The sequence below is a fragment of the Clytia hemisphaerica genome, unplaced genomic scaffold (assembly GCF_902728285.1).
Source record: "Clytia hemisphaerica strain Z4C2 unplaced genomic scaffold, Clytia hemisphaerica genome assembly, whole genome shotgun sequence".
Classification (NCBI taxonomy): domain Eukaryota; kingdom Metazoa; phylum Cnidaria; class Hydrozoa; order Leptothecata; family Clytiidae; genus Clytia; species Clytia hemisphaerica.
Window position 1 is genome coordinate 196,001 of NW_027103806.1, and position 17,366 is coordinate 213,366.

The 17,366-nt window shown below is 35.8% G+C and overlaps 2 protein-coding genes across 4 annotated transcripts in view; both read right to left on the reverse strand.

Moving 5' to 3' along the window:
• LOC136806412 (uncharacterized) overlaps nt 1-17,275 on the reverse strand; it is a 54,900-nt gene extending 37,625 nt beyond the window's left edge. Inside the window, exon 1 of the mRNA XM_067062981.1 lies at nt 17,079-17,275. Coding sequence (XP_066919082.1) covers nt 17,079-17,103 — 25 coding nt within the window. The 5' untranslated portion in view covers nt 17,104-17,275. The remainder of the gene's footprint in view (nt 1-17,078) is intronic.
• LOC136806414 (HMG domain-containing protein 3-like) lies at nt 137-9,402 on the reverse strand. 3 transcript variants are annotated; one of them, XM_067062983.1, is made up of 10 exons: nt 7,974-9,402; nt 5,931-6,455; nt 5,233-5,292; nt 4,243-4,360; nt 3,809-3,988; nt 3,066-3,354; nt 2,811-2,941; nt 2,082-2,207; nt 1,484-1,702; nt 137-730 (listed from the first exon to the last, which is right to left on the reverse strand). In XM_067062983.1, exons 4-10 carry the CDS (start codon nt 4,270-4,272, stop codon nt 311-313), a joined length of 1,395 nt encoding a protein of 464 aa, XP_066919084.1. In that variant the 5' UTR covers nt 4,273-4,360; nt 5,233-5,292; nt 5,931-6,455; nt 7,974-9,402; the 3' UTR covers nt 137-310. The 3 variants fall into 3 exon arrangements, with proteins under 3 accessions (XP_066919084.1, XP_066919085.1, XP_066919083.1); XM_067062984.1 differs by having other exon boundaries at nt 3,135-3,354; nt 5,931-9,402; XM_067062982.1 differs by having other exon boundaries at nt 5,931-9,402.
• Nucleotides 17,276-17,366: the final 91 nt, after the last annotated feature.

Consider the following 17,366-nt stretch of genomic DNA (forward strand, 5'->3'; position numbering starts at 1 on the left):
GTTTTCTATCAATATATATGTGAAGAAATAAGAGTTTCTGCCCAACTATATTCACTCAGGAGATTTGGGTGGCAGAGCAGCATATGCATTTCGTCCTTATTAGGACTATATATAATAAAAACAACAAGTAAAATCAACCAGTGTAATTTATTCCTCTTGGTTTTAAAAAAGTAAAATAATGTTTAAAAGTCTCACTGTTCCAAAAAAAATACACCTCGCCTATTTTGCCACAGAGCCATAGGGACAAACATTTAAACACCATCATTATCAAATTATGCACCGAGAATTGATAATTACTGTTAAATTACAGTCAGTCAGAAATCACAAATCTCATCAATTCATCTCTCTGAATTGACTTTCCAGACTTTCTTTTTAAATCTTGTTGCTGTTGCATCACAACCAGCTCATTTTCGTAAAAGTTCATCAGATAATTATAAAATATATGTGTTGCAATATTTTGGGAGCATGATGAACGATTTCTGAGATTGTTCTTCTTGTTATTCATAGATTCTTGATGACTAGTTGTAATGCCACATCCTTGTTGACAAAGCTCAATGTCATGAAAACTACACAAGGGTGATTTATGTGGCTTAGATCGCGCATGGAATCTATCACCACAAACATATCTTTGTTTGGTTCTGGTGACAGGATGTTCAAATTCTTTACATCCATCATACTTTTCACCCTCAGTTTTGAATTCTGATGGAACCAACGCTGGAACATTTACTTCCTACAAATAAAGTGAGGTAAATGAACTGACTTTATATTGAGTGCACGTATACCAGGTGCAATAACTAAAATTCTAAAGGCTAACTGAAAACAGATCAAAAGTACTGGGTGTTTCAGAAAAAATGTACAGATTTGAGGTTAGTTTGTGAGAAAACTGAAATTGTTATAAATCAAATGAGGAAAGACTAACCTGAACTAACTTGAATTTCGAACTATCATACGTAAATTTGTGTTCCATAGAACTCTTTTGTGTCATTTTCGAGAAAAAAAGAGGGGATTAAATTCAAAAATATAACGAAAACATATTCTATTCTTGTACAAAAGAGAAAAAATAGTAAAACAATTTTGTTTACAAGTAACAGAGCAGAGTTGAGAGTCTAGCCCTGTGGCCAAAAAATTAATAAACTTTGCAACCTAGCCTTGAAACTCAACTGAGCAGAGACCGCCAAAATATTTGAAGTTGCTTGCTAGGCATTTTTTGCTCAAAATTCAAAAAGCACTTTTTTGCTTGAAATCTGGAAAACCCTTAGCAACTCCAGCCCTGAGCAGAAAATTGGGGTTACTTATAAAAGAGAATTTTCTTAACTTTCTTCGTAACCATTGAACACATGAAACAAAAGTTAACCTTTCTTCTTTCTGAGGTGAAAAACTTTGGTTTAATATATTATTTTTAGTTTTCTCAATCTTAATTCAAACTTGTACACTTTTTTTGAAACACCTGGTATAAAAGAAAATCAATCAAAGTATCACTTGCAGTATTAGGCTTTGTGTCAATTTCAGGTTTCTGAAAACAACCGTTGAGGTCACCCCAATACTGCTTCATGAGGTCTGGTTCTCTATTGTTCAGATGTTGCGTCAAGGTACAAGGTGTGTCACAAATAAACAAGACTGGAGGGTACTTTAATGAAAGCCACAGATCAGCTGCATCTCTCACTGATTCACAAAGTACCATAAATTTTGAGCAAACAGTTGTCTAAAAAACAAATGTGAATGTTACAACTTGCAGTAATATCTTTATTAAAAGGATTTTTTTCAGATGGAAAACAATTCTTGTAATTACCACAACGTATTTTCACTTGCTCTCTATCAAGTCCAACACCTAAATTTTTAGTTTTGAAAAACGTGCATAATCCCTAAATTTCATGGATAGAGCTGCCTACTAGTATGTAGCTTCCCTACAAATCGATTCATTGGTTTTATCTTTGAAGAGTCAAAGATATTAACCAATAAAATCGATTTGTAGGGAAGTTAAATACTTAAAAAAACATGGAAACTGAAATTATGAAGTGCCATCATCAAATTAAATGACAACACATTTCCTGAGGTAATTCTGTTCATAAATTTTTACTAACCCCATGAGGGCAAACAAAGTGATAAAATCCACCAGTCTTTCCAGGGGCTTTAACAAATTCGTGACATGATGACTTTCCAGTGACAATGCTCTCGTACAATTTAAGTATACTTAATTTCAGAAAAGCCTGAAATAATAAGAAGACTATAGTTAAATTTCTGGCACCCCCACCAAAATGAATTCTTCTCCTTGCTCAACTGGGGGGGGGGGTTTCATGGTTGGTGGAGGAGCGGAATCGGGCCTTTTTTCGGACGGAGTGGCGGAATTTGGCGAAATTTTTTACGGAATTACGGAAATTGGGTTCTCTGACGGAGACGGAAAATTAGACAATTTTAGTGCGGAAAAACGGAAAAAAATTTGCGGAATTTCGGAATTGGTAAAAGATATTCAAAATTTGCAGAATTTTCGACAAAAATATTGAATTTCAAAGGAATTTTTGGTGACGGAATTTTGGTTCAATTTAAGACGGTTTGACGGAAATTGGAGAAAAAATTGGCGGAATTGCGGAATCGGGTACCCCCTGAAACCCCCCCTCAACTCTTTATCTGTTTGGTACAGTGCTATCAAAATACCAGTTTTCATACCAGTTTTCCTTCTAATTTTCAACACTTATTTTTTACTAGTCAAGTTTGTTAAGTATTTTTCATCCATTTTTAGAGAACTCACTCAATGAAGATACAAAAAAAAATTACATTAAAAAAATGACAATCTATAAAAAATGGTATTTTACCTTTGAATTATTCTGAGGTTTGATATTACATTCCCGACAAATATTGTAAAGTGACCCATCATCAATTTTGTCTATATTTTCCATTGAAAATCTCCCTTCGTTGATGATTTTTGATAGAATCATTGCATCTCCTTTAGATGAATAAAAAAATAAACAAAAAATTATAGAAACAACTTTACAAACCTAGGCTAGAAAAACCCAAATGAAAATGCAAGAAATAATTTTCAAAAAGCAGATTTTTGTATGTAGTATTACCTTCAATTTTATCAGTATCTTTCAGATAGCAGCTTTTTTTTTTCATCTCTGTATTCAGTTCATGCTTACTTTGTAATGATGGTATAAGAAGGGGGATATCCTCAATATTCATTGTAAGTGTTTCATTTCTTTTTGAAGCATAAATACACCTCTCTATCAGTTGATTTTCAATGCGATCCAAACACAAATCAAGTTTACTTTCATCATTGTCTGATACAGCATCCTCCTCGATATCCTGGACCTGGGTTTCTTGAGTTGGGGCATTTTTTGAGCTTTCCTTGATATTGATCTAAAAATTAAAAATACTTCCCTCTTGGATACATACTTTCCTAATGATAGACAGCAATGATTTCCCCTTCTATAAAACAGAAGCTGTAGAGTATTGTTAGGAGTGTATTATTAAGACTGCAGAAGTAGGGCAAAAATAAAGTTTAGAGAATTGAAAAAATCGAAAGATGTACAATGGAGTGTTCCATAGAACAGGCCTTTATTTCTTTTTATGCTTGCTCAATCAAATAGGTTACAAAGGAAAGAACTGCTCTCTTTCTGATTGTTCTCAAAAAATCCTTTCCTCCTTCTAAATTTACTTTTGAGCAACAGAAAGGTTTTGCGCTCTTGAATCAAGATTTTCACTTTTTTTAGTTGATAACATAGGTAACAAAAGGGCAGACATATCTGATGTGAAACCAGCAACACAAAATTTAATAACTTAGATTTTTTAGAACCTAATTAATTCTACTTACATTCATCATAGTACAACAATTTTTTTCATTTCCATCACCATAATAAATCTTCCCTGCAATTCCACTAAGTCCACAAATAACACCATTCAAATCTCTTTTGGTAAGGGCTTCAAAACCATAATAACCATTGTAGAGTAAGTCAACAATATATTGCAATTCTCCATAGGTTGGATGAGCTGACTGGAAAATATAAGAAGAGAAACTCTCAGACACTTGATTTCTTTTTTTCAGCCTGAACCTTTTCAATTTTCTTAGCACTTTACTGGGTCAGACTGGGTGGCTCTTGATTCCTGCTTCTACATTTTCTTTATATTTTTTTGTGGTTTGTGTAGGAGCAAAACAAGTGATAGGAGAGAATACTGGGAGCTTACTTGGGTAATTCAAAACAAACATTAACTATTTCCAGAATTGAATTTCTTGAAATATTGAAATACCGTATCTAATCTGCTCAGTAGAGATTCCATTTTACTTTCAACCCTCGCTTGAATTCACTTCTCCATTCATTTAATATATCCAATGAAATGATTATCTTGTTACACACATTGAATAGTCCTAGAAAAATACAATCATAGCTACATGGCTTCACAAGTTTGTCAAATTCCAGCTGCTTTGTGATTTCTGCAATCACTCTTCAGAATTAGATGTATGTATGTTAGTCCTGATGTTTAGTAAACCAAACATACCAAACAAAACTCTAAACCCAGGCTGGACTTAAAAAATTGTTGGTTTGCCGTCACCGGACCCTAGATTTTGGAGGTGGGTTGGTCGGTCAGAATTTTTTTTATTTTGGCGATTTATGAAATTTTCGTCCATGGAAGGGTTAACAGTTTGTTTACATTTAGTTAATTTTGAATAAAAAACAGAAGTGCTAGCAGGGAATTTACGATTCTTATGCTTGAGACAAACAAGATACGAGTTTTGATTTTTTATTGTTTGAAGTTTTTGAAGGAAAAAAAATCTTCTTTAAAATGGCAATAAAATTTTTTGGGTCGGCAGGTTTCGAGGTAGGGTCAGTCGGGTGTCAGCAGTCAACAGTCCAGCCCCATTTATTAATCATTGTTGAAAATATTTTCATCTGTCTTCTATCAGGTACCTAATAGCTTGATATAAGCAAGGAGATTGGAAAAAATCACAAAACTTAATAAGCAGAAAATTTTTCAAAAAGTTAATTAGCCCCCTCCTTTGGCTATTAGGTACTCAAAGGTAAAGAATGTTCAATAATTTAGAAAAATTTGGTTTGTATTAAATCTGATTAAATTCTATAGTTGCAATTTTTTATTGCAATCTATTCATGTGCAATTCTTTCTACTGCAAACTTCAAGCTATTTTAAACACTCGTGCCTGTATTTGATTTTGCAATTTTTAAATTATCAAAGGATTGAACAGTACTGAAGCAAGGATTTAAAGGACCGATAAAAACTCACCTTTATCATAAGGATTGCATATTTGAATTGCCTTACAATTACTATTTGTACATCTTTTTACTAGAAAAATGATAAGCAAAATTAAAAATAAACTTTCACTTTATTTTCCATCATTTTTATTATGTTGTAAATAGGAAAAGGTTATAGTTATTGACACCATCATATCTAATTTCATTCAGATTTATACACATTAAATTTATCAATAGCACCTCTTCAATTAACACTAAACCTCATTATAAAAATATTGACATTATCCTATCTTCAATTTCTTTGGGTTCCTTTAATATTGAGCGGCTGATATTTTCATTTTTTACCGTACCAGTTTTTTGCCCTCCCTAAATTCATGTTTTCTGTCTAAATGATTTTGGCCTTCGAGCTTAGCTTCTTCCTTTTAAAGTATTCAGTTATTAATCATTATATGTCTATATAAAAAGTAAAATGGTTTTAATCGGGAGGGAAAAATTGGGAAAATAAACTTTTTCTAATTTTTGTTCCTTGTGTTTTGTTTATATCGGGAATCCGCCATTTTTCTTTAAATCCGTTCACATAGCAACGTGATAGACCGTATATTTTATAGCCCGGGCTTTTACGGAAGATAGCTAAGAAACTCAACAAGGCGATATCTCGAGATTGGAAAGGAGTTAAGAGATGTATGACCCCTCATTGGATCGGGAATTTAATAGAGAATAAGTATTTACTATCCAAAGGGCTTTTGATGTGTTCAACAACACTCTACTCGGCGGGTGCGACGCCGGGTGACGGCTAGTACAATTACTATTTGTACATCTTTTTATTTTGATGTTGACTTTGACGAAAAGATGAACATTTGTGACAAGCCAACCATTTCCAGATTTGTTTTTTGACCCTTGAGGAAACTTTGCTTCTGTCAAATTTGAGTCGCAATGTTTACATGATGTTTCACAGGGTTCAAAAATTTTGTCATTGAGTATTGAATTATATGGTGCATTTAAAACTCCACAAGGTATCTTGTAAGGGATATCTACATATCTCAAGTTGATGTTTTTCTTTAAAGCACTAGCCTGAGTACCAATGCTGTTGTTGATGTCTTTAGTTTGAAGGGTTGAATTGTTTGATTGGATAGATTTATCAATTCCAGGTGTTAATTCCCCTGCATTAGTTGGTAACTCCTCTTCACTAAAACCGGACAGCTTTCTTGCAAGTAATACCATGTGCTTGTGAATGCAAAACTTTCTTCCTTGAACCTGCAAAAGCCAGATATTTCATAATTTTACCCTACATTTGACAAAAAGGTATACACTGGGGAATTGTTTGAGGTTTGTTTGCATGTGTCAATTGAGTTATCTATTCTTTAAAGCTTAGTACTCACTTGTTGAAAAAGTGGCGTTTAACACTTTAGTCGCACGCGTCTAATGATAAACGCAGGCGTTTAACTTTTCAGATCATCTATGTACTCACTAGGAGCTCTTTAGCAAAGAGAAATAGTAAAAGAGGGGAAAAGTGAAACGAAATCAAAAGTAAAAACTAAAAATTACAAAAAAATTAAAAAGATTTAATCTTGTTTACATTGCGGTGCCTTTGAACTTTAAACGCACAAATCAAAATTTTTTGATATGCGCGTTTAAATATTTTTTTCTAAGTTGATAAACGCCGGCGTTTAACATTAAACGCGGGCGTATAAATTAAACGCTGGCGTTTATTGAGTGTACTCACTAGAGATCTTATGGTTTTAGACGCGCGCGTATAAAGTTACATGTCGGCGTTTAGTGTTAAACACCACTTTCTCACCAAGCTTAAGTTATGTTAGATTGTTTGAATAAACAAAGTTATTTTTGTTAAAATATTATGATATATGATGGTACCCTACTTTCATGCAAAAAAATTAATAATCCAATATTTCACAAAGACCAATAAACCCTCTTTTTAGCCGAAATTTAAACTAAAAAATTTTTTTCCGAAAATCTGTCACATCTCTGTCACATCGGAGGATTTATAGTTATGCAGCTCTGTGCAAAAAATAATTAAATGAAATAAACTTCTCAAGAGAAGTTTCTGTAATGACTAAATAATTGTCAATGTAGACAATGCAGACAAAATTTCATGTTTAAACACAAAGTATCCTTCAAAAGTAAGCAATAATCAGCAAAACAACATCTATCTCATAAAAAAATTGACTAATTGGCTAAGAACTTTGATGTATGCTTATTAATAGTGATTCTTATTGACAAACATGCGTTTTTTGAGCCACCATTTTTTTTTACGAAAATCTGCTTGAGATGATGTAACCTTACTTTCATGAAAAAAATAAGAAAAAATTAATGATCCAATTTTTCACAAAGTGCATAAAACCCTATTTTTAGCAGGTTTTGGCCCAAATTTGCCATAAAAATTTTTCTTTTTAAATTGGGCTCCGTCACATTTTGCTCACCGCCATTTCACACATTTGTACCAAAACTGAAAAGATCCTTAGATTCAATCCTGAGAAAAGTTAACAGAAAAGGTAACAGACGAACAAACAAACAAACACAGGTTAATTTATAGGACCTCCAGGTAGGTTCAACAAGATGGCGGACGAGGACATAAACGCTCATTTTTTAATCCCGCCTGACTCCCCTCTTCATATCTTTTGAACACATTTTTTTTATCGACCGACCGACCCACTTTTTCAAAGTTGAGATGACGTGAACCAAGCAATTTTTAACGAATGGCCTATCCATCTAGGCTAAACTAAAATTGGTTTGAACAAAAATTAAAAATGATACCTGTTTTGTCTTTGTAATCTTTTTATTACAGCTTCGCTGGGTGCACTTCACCATATTCTTATTGGTGTTCTTGTTATTTTTTATCATGACATGAACATACTTCATTGGACAAGAAGTTTTGTTCTCCATAGTTTTGACTGCATAGGCTTTGCTACTTATTTGAACTACAGATGGGTAGACTTCCATAGAGGTTTGCAATTCTTTGATCTTATTCTTCATATCCAAAGAGAAATTTATCATATTGATGTCAACTTCATCAAATTTGTGAAACACTTTTACTGGTTGCCTTGCTGGTATTTTGCGTAAATGTTCACAGGTAAATTCCTCTACTTTTTTGGAAGAAACATAGCTCGACCTTAATTTGAGGCAGGTTTTGCTGTGGCAGACAGATAAGTTGTCTGTGGATATAAAACAAAAAGCACGGTCTCCAGCCACTGACACCTTTGCAGACATAAATGTGCCAACAGATGAAATGTTAACTATTTCCACAAGCTCAGGCTCTGGTTCTGTTTTTTTTTGGTTTAGCAACAAACATTCCACCAAGATGAGCTCCACATTCGCAAAATTTGGGCTTAGAACGATTAGTGTATTGTTTAGAACACTTATCACAAGTACCAGTTCCACGACTACGCTTCTGACCAAGACCTGACAACAGCAATGTTGAAGTGGACTTACGCTTTTGACCAAGGCCAATTTCAGTTTCAGAAGTAGCCATGGATTTGTGTTCAGTGCGATATTATCGTAATGTAGAGCAATGAGAGGAGCAAAGAAAAGGGTTATCCAGTAATAGAATTTAAAAAACAATTTCCAGTCAGTCCAAGCCAGTATAAAACAATTTAAAGAATCAGCTAAAGGGTTATCCGTAATCGTGTCCAAAACAATTCCAGTCCAGTATAAAACAATTTAAAGAATCAGCTAAAGGGTTATCCGTAATCGTGTCCAAAACAATTCCAGTCCAGTATAAAACAATTTAAAGAATCAGTTAAAGGGTTATCCGTAATCGTGTCCAAAACAATTCCAGTCCAGTATAAAACAATTTAAAGAATCAGCTATGTCCAAAACAGTTCCAGTCCAGTGTAAAAACAGTTCAAAAAAATATCGTCTTCGCCTCACATGGGGTTCTGCTCACATGGCCGATGTAAACAAAAAAATTGACTAAAATACAGATCAGAATGGATTTTGCAAGGCCGTAACTTAATTGTAAGTCAAAATAGTTTGTAATCCATGGTAAAACACAGAATACTCTGAACACTCACCGCGAAAACTTTAAAGGCACGCATGCGCATGTAGAGAATGAAACGAACCAATGAAAAAGATCTTGTAATAATCTCATCTCATCTGGGTTTATTTAGACAGGGATGTGAAATACAGAGGATTTCAAGACTAGAATTTAATGGAAATAAGTTGACTTATGCAATTTCAAAATTCAAAAATCATACGCAATTAGGAATATCGTATAATTGTATGGCGCGCCAAAGCGGAAATAAATACTATCTCTTTAAAACAATACTATCTTCGTTTAAAACATACTATCTTTTAAAAAAAAATACTATTTTCGATTAAAACATACTATTTTCGTTCAAAAAATACTATTTTCGTTGAAAAAATACTATTTCCGTTTGAAAAAATACTATTCTCGTTTAAAACATACTATCTTCGTTTAAAAACATACTATCTTTTGTAATGATACTATCTTTTTTTAAACAATACTATCTATTTTAAAACGATACTATCTTTTTTAAAACATACTATCTTTTCGAAAACAGTCTGGAAACGAGGTTGGCACGTTTTGCCCCGCTCATTTTAAAGTTTGCATGCATAACCCGCGCATGGTGGGACCATTGAGTTTCAAGCCCGAAGGGCTAGAGGTCAATCTCCTTGGTAGGATTTGAAGCCAACAAATCCTACCAAAGTTGCGCGGCCTTGAGCGACCCGCCTGGTTTTTATACAAATGACAGATTGAAACTAAAATTTACCGCTTCATTTTGAAAAATATATTACTCGAAAACAAAGGAAGTGCTAGATTTTTCTTGCCTGAGAAAGGTTAGAGATTGACCTGAAACTCAATGGGTGGGACGGCGGTACCATGCTTGCTGGATGGAAAGAACAACATGCTTTATATGGAAATGGCGGAACAGAAAGTCCAAAATGTGGTGAAAACACCACTGTTTTGGTTTTGATCTCAATGTTATGTGGTCTTGTCCTTTTTTTCTTCTATTGATTATGGTGTAAATGCCTGAAAGCTGCTTTAAATGGAGTAGTTAGTTGAACAGGAAGTATTCAGCCCTCAGACAGCGATGAGATTTTAGCTACACCAAGTGTAATTTCCAAGGCAAGCAAGCGGGGGGGCTAATGCTACTGTCAACTGCTCTAGCTTGGTGTACATGGGATGTCATAAAAGAAACCAACGCCCATTACACGCCCCTCAAAATGAAAATTACACAAATTTGAATAATCGAGGCAACCTATATTCGAAAAAAGATAGTATTTTTTAAGCAAAAAATAGTATGTTTTAAAAAAGATAGTATGTTTTAAACGAAGATAGTATGTTTACAACAAAGATTTTTGAAGAAGGAAAAAGAGTTTTTGAATGTGCTTTTTATAATTCGAACGTTCGAAATCAAAGATTGTTGCGGTGTCAGACTACACACAAGTAGGGGATGTTTGTAACTTTGCAAAATGATTTAGATCAGCATGTCAGCTATCTTTCTTTCATTCATGTGATTACAAGAGGTTCAAACTGTAAATAGAAATTAAGACAAACATAAGTAACTAGAAACAAATAAATAAAAAAGAACTAAATTCTAAGACTAGAATGTGAAAAATGACTAAGTCCAGAACATGACAAATGGCTAAGTCCAGATCCTGTAAGAAAGGCATCTGGGAAAATGTATAGCTATCAAGATATCAAAATATATTGTAAAGAAAACTAAGAAAAACTTAACCTAACTTAACCTAAGTCCAGGTGTTGTGCCTCAACACTGGACTGATGAGCTGATGAGGCAAACAAAACAAAATGTGGCCATGCAAACAGAAAAGCAAAGGAGTGGCTGAAAAAACTTACCAAATTGGCCACATGTGTGAGCTGGTGAAAAGTAAAGCCAATGTGTACACAAACCAACATATAGACAAGTCAGTCAATGTAACAGAAAATGGTGCAAGTGTAAATGTAAACAAATTCTAAGTCTCAAAATTTGTCTCTTCTTCTCATGCTTGACATGTTGACACTTTCATGTCTAACACAAGAGTGTCACAAAAAGTGAAATCAGCTCAATTTATAGTGTGTCAGAAAAAAGGAGAGAAACTAATTAAATGGTAATTAAAAAATATAAACGTTTTTCCTATAAGCATAACACTATGTTAAGAACATCATTTTAAAAGAAAAAATGTGCTTATAAATAAAATAAAGTGTTTTGTGTGATTTTTCATAGATTTTCTATAAGAAGTAACTAGGAACAAGTGAAATTTTCTATAAATTAAATTCTAACAAAATAAATTATTTTCTCTTTTTCAAACCAGAAATAGGAGTTAATTTTATCATTAACTCAGTTCATTTTACACTCCCCCCAAAAGGGAAAATCATTTATCTCAAATTTAAATCAATATCTTTAGCCACTTTGCCAAGCCTAGTCATTACATCCGAATCGTCTGCTCGATGGATAATGATTAAGCCACGCACGGCCCGATGTGTCGTCCGAAATACGTTTTCGGTTGGGTTTTGATACCTGATTGTTGCTTTCCTCGGCATGCCGTCAGTTGAGTAGTCAAGTTCAACAACTTGACCATACGTGTAAGTTTTGCAGATTACAGAATCTACCTTTTGAAAGATGATGATGTCACCAACGTTGATTGAATCGCTTTTAAACCATTTCGTTTGGTGCATGAGTTTAGGGACATGGACCATAAGCCATGCTTCAAACCATGCTTCGTATATCTTCTCATTTTCCTTCATGACTTTTGAAGGATTTTGAGTTGTGATCATGATGCCATCAGGGTTTCGATCGTTATTCCGTCCAAGCAGCAATCGGTTTGGCGTAATCAAATCCATCACTTCAAAGTCTCCGGTGATATTACCGACTGCCAATGGAAGGTTGTTGATTGTGTTTGCAATTTTTGCTGATAGGGTCTCCCATTGCATAAGTGATAATCTTTCATTGTGGGCGTTCTTTTGGATGGAGATGTCCACTTCTTTGATTTTGCGTTCCACCTTTCCATGCATATTGTGGCCTTGTACAGGGCACAATTCAAAGTCAACGTTTCTTTTCTCCTTCAGTTGGAATTTGATGTCACGGAAGTTCAGTTTCATGTCTTTACATCCTTTGACTAGTTGAGTACCCTCGTCACAAAGAAGTTTGGCAGGGAACCCATGGTCGCAAGCAAATCGAGTAAAGGCAAGAATAAACGCTGGTGCTGAATAGTTGTCCATTAGTTTGATTGAGATGGCAGATGTTGAGCAGCAGCATAGAACCAATAACCATACTTTGACTGTTGTACGTTTGTGATGTGGATGATACGCTTGATATGGACCAGACAAGTCAATCTGTGTATGATAGAATGCTGGTGCTATTGTCAGGTTGTAGATGGAGACAGGGCCCATTGCCATGTCAACTGTACGTTTCATGAGGTAACGACATCTCTCACAAGATTCGCGTACTTGCTTCACCAGTTGTCTTCCTTCAATGATGTAGGCTTTCATCATGACAAAGCGATGTGTTGTCTCAATGCCAGAATGTTTTGCTGTGGGGTGATTCCAATGAACATCCATGACGATTGATAATGCAATTGGTGAATTTTTCTCCAAGATGGGAACACAAAACAAAGTTTGACTCAAGTCTTTCATGGCATTTGTGTATTTTCCGACAATCGTCACTTCTTGCTGTGGAAGGATCCGACCAGTGTAGATGAGGATGCCATTCTTTTCCTTTGATATCTTGTGATATTGGGGTGGTTTGAGAAACTTCTTGACTTCCAGAGTACCTTTACGAAAGAAGTACTCCTCGGCATCTGTTTCTTTGTGAGTTTTTGATTTCCATATCTTCATGCAGATGAACTTCAGGACAATGTTGAGGACACGGATCACTCTTTGAAAGCTGTGTCTGTTTGGGTCGATGATGTATTTGGAAGATTGGTATCTCTTCTTGAGTTCGGATAACCACTCAGATGTTGTTACGTGAACATCAAACTGGTTGATGGATAGTTCTTTCTTGGCTTCGACTATCTCCAGATTGTCCAATTTTATCTCATTTGCACGTTTTGCTGGAAATTCAGAGATAGGTAGTTGCATCCAAGGTTGACCGTTTATCCATTGCGAGTGTTGATCAACGTCGCTGATTGTTGCACCCTTTCTGGTGCCAACATCAGCAATCATCTGTTTCGATCCAACATGGAGCCACTGATTCTTGTGCGTGAAACGATGAATCTCAATGACTCTGCTTCTAACCCATTGTTTCAACATCTTTTGCTCGTTTGAAATCCAATGAAGAGATATCTGGCTATCTGTGAACTTTAAGGATGATTTGAAGAAGGATCGGAATGAGCGGCGAACAATCTCTCCTGTGTGAGCATTGATTAGTGATGCAAGTAGTTCTGCACGTGGAAGAGTCAGATCCTTTGGAACCATCCTTGATTTGGCAAAGACCAATTGAGAAGAGTATGATCCATCTTTACGAAGAAAACGACCATAGATGCAGATGCACATTGTTGTCTTGCTAGCATCACCAAAGTCCAAGGTCTCCACATCGAGTGAAACAGCATCAGCAGGTACAACAAGTCGTTGGAATCTTAACTGGTCGATTTTTGTGATTGTGTCAAAATGAGACAGCCAGATTGGTCTTAGCTCATCTGGTATTGGGTCATCCCAGTCAAGCTGTCTGTCGCACAAGTCTCGTAGATCGATCTTCATGGCGGCCACCAATGGTGCGATTTTACCAAGAATGTCGAAAACTTCGGCAACTTTAGATGAGCAATGTCGTCGAGTTAGCACGTTAGGGATTACATTCGAAGTCTGTGTATTCTTCTTACCTCTGCGTTTCGGCGCAAAGTTCAAATCTTGAATTGACAATGATAACTCGTCAGTTTTGGAGAACCACTTCATTCCTCCGACACCAACAGAAACACCGTCTTCTGTTAGATGTGATGGTGGATCTTCTCCAGATATGGTGATGCCTTTCAGATTGAAAGCACCTTTTGATGTCACAATTTGTAACTCATCAGCTCGTTTGTGAGCTGCTTCAATGGTGTGATCGCCAGTGATACAATCGTCCACATAAACGTCATGTTGGATGATTTCATTGACTTCTGGATATTCCTCTTTGTTCATCTCAGCAATGCGTCTGAGGGCGAATTCTGATTGATTCCCACTTGATTTGATCCCATAAATCAAAGTCTTGATGACTTTTTCCTATGGAATCTTGATTGGATCTAATTCTTCCTGCCAAAGGTAACGTTGAAGTGTCCAATGGTCTTGATGCAATTTGACTGTGTTGTACATCTTGCTTACATCACTGTGTATTCCTACTGGACGAATTTGAAATCTGATCATGATCTCTTGAAGCTTGTTGAGGTTGTTACTTCCCTTTGCCAGAATGTCGTTCAGACTCAGTCCTGATGCTGTTGCTTGGGAAGCGTCAAAGACGATGCGGCATGGAGTGCTGATAGAAGAAGGCTTCCAAACGGCTCGCCAAGGTATGAAATTTTGTATGCTACTTGATTGCAGCATTTCCTGTTGGGATGATGGGAGATCTTGAACGTAACCAACGTATCCCAGTGAATGTAGTTTTTTCTCAGATGCAAGTATATCGAGCTTGTCCTGTTTGTTCTCAGGTTTTCCAAGTTTCCTGAGCTGTTGATTGTAGACTTTCATGGCAATGTCCTTGTTTGGAGCCAGTCTTGATGGATCTTTGATGAGCGGAAGCATGGCAGTTACAGTTTGAGTGTTGGAATCGATTGTAATCGATGAATTGATGAGTTCTTGCTCAGCTTCCTCTTTGATGCTTATCATCTCAATACGTTCTGATTCTTTACATGATTTGCAATTCCTACACTTCATACAACGATAAGTGATTGTGCCTGATGATTCAACTTCGTCAAAGCGTTTGAGTTTGTTGGTGAAGGATAATCTCTTGATGTCTGGATTTGTCTGGATACCCCATCTGTAGAGTTTGAGTTGATCAGTGAAGAAATTGAAAGTTTTTTCCTCAGTGAAGTATGTTTGATGAATTGCAGTGAAGATTTCATGTGGTCCTCCGATCACACCTCTTCCACCGTCAAAGTTGTTGAATACAGATTCGTAAATTCCCAGACCAGATGGTAGTTGGAAGATAAGCTTAGGATGATAGCGAATGAATTTCATACCCACCATCAGGTGTACATCCCACCAACTGTGGCTGCTGGCTTTGGAAGCATTGATGTAGATCCACTTGCGGTGTATGCCTGCTGGATATCTTTCATGACGTCTGTCAGTGGATATTGTGGGAATGTTTCTGTGATGGATTCCATACAGATTCCTGAGACAAGGGCTTCTTCTCCATTGAACATTGGTAGTCGAACACTGTATTCACCATGTGTTGTCATTGTTGATGTGCAGCCAACTCCTCCAATGCGTTTTGGTTGTGCTGAGAGTTGAGTTGCGTTGCCACCAAGAAGTGGGATTGCTGACTTCTTGACGATAAAGTCAGAACATCCATTGTCGAAGAATAGTGTCAAACGATTGTTGTTGATGTTGATTGATTGAAGAAGATAGATTCCTCTCTCATCCTTGTCTTCTAGAGTTGACTTCGTTGGGAAGGCTGAATAGTAGATGCTGATGTCCTTGGCAAATGTTGGAAGGTTGGCGTTCTTCATGTACCTGTCTTTGATAACTAAAAATACTTAATGCTTTTAAGGCAGACAAACTTTTCCTTTTTATTGAATATTCTTAGAGAGTAAGAGCAAAGTGGATTAAGGGAAAATTTTTAACCTATAAGTCACATTCATTTGAATGTGCTCAATTTCCAACGATTCGTAAAAAAATTTGTATAATTTCCCTCAAATCCGTAGAAGTGAATGTCGTAAGTTTGTACGCCTGAAGTGTTTGAGCATGGATTTATCATAGAATTCTGGATGCACAACGAGCTGGTTTTCATCGATTTCTCATGTTCTAGCCTTGTCCGCAGTAATGCCATTATTGTTCACCCTCCTCCATTCACTAATAATTTTTCGTAAATTTTTTTATTACATTTTTCATCAAAACACAGCTATACAATTCCCAAATGAGACTTAAAGATCTCTCAAGAGAGTCAAATGCATCACATTGATTGCTAATGATATGTCGTTATGACGTTTCAAGCTGTGAGAAAGATGCGACAAACATGCTATGTATAAGAAATTGAATGTTGACACCAGAAAATTTCAAACTTCCACCTCGCCGAAACCACCGTGCCACCACGTGCCTCCAAAAGATTTTCATATCACAATGAAGCCAAGATACTCCAGTCTAACATATGTCAATCCTAGCTCTGCCCAGGAAAAAATTGGAAAGATATTGCCAACCTTATTTTCAGCGTCATTCTAGGCTTTTTACTCAATTTTTCTTGTTTGATGAAGTTTTTTTCACATTTAATTTCATAAATGTATTCGTTAAGCTTTCTTGCTTTCATTTTCAAAGTTGCATCCGGTAAATATACAAAAACAAGAAGTTACAGGACTTTTTAGAAATGGGATTATTAATCATTTTTCAAAATCAGGGACCTTCGAGCCGCCATGACAGTTGTCCTTTGCGGACAAAGCTAGAACATCGATTGTTTTCTAAAACAATGGAAAGACAATAGTTCGCTCTCCACCGTTTTATTTGATGTTTATCCAGAGTTCTATGATAAATCCATGGTTTGAGTAAATCTCTAAAGTCTTCCTGGACCCTAGCAGTTGTCGGGGTTTCGCAGGGTTTGTATTTACGAATTGATTACGAATCTATTTTAAAATCGCAATTTCTAGTGCGTGACCCTATAAATATTTTGCTTGCAACTTGCGAATCGATCGAGTGACTTGCCTGGATCGCTTCGCAATTCTTAAACATATATACACTAGTACATATACACTAGTATAGGATGAAATGAAAGAGATACTTACTCGAAATGACAGCTTTGAAATCCATAAGTTAAACATTCGTTTTAGAAGGTAAGTATTAAAGAGAACCCATATCGTTCCATATTTCAATTCCCTCTACTTCTACTCTGACGCTTGCTTGACCTGACCAAAATAAAAATTGCCCTTCAGTTACTAAATCAGAACTGCTTCCTTTCATCATATGCATTTTATAAAACTTTCCGTGGTTGATTAGGCTGCTGGCATCCACTAACGGATTCGTGCTCCTTATAGAGGATGCTTAATAAGCTATATTTCCTTTGTCCAGAGATT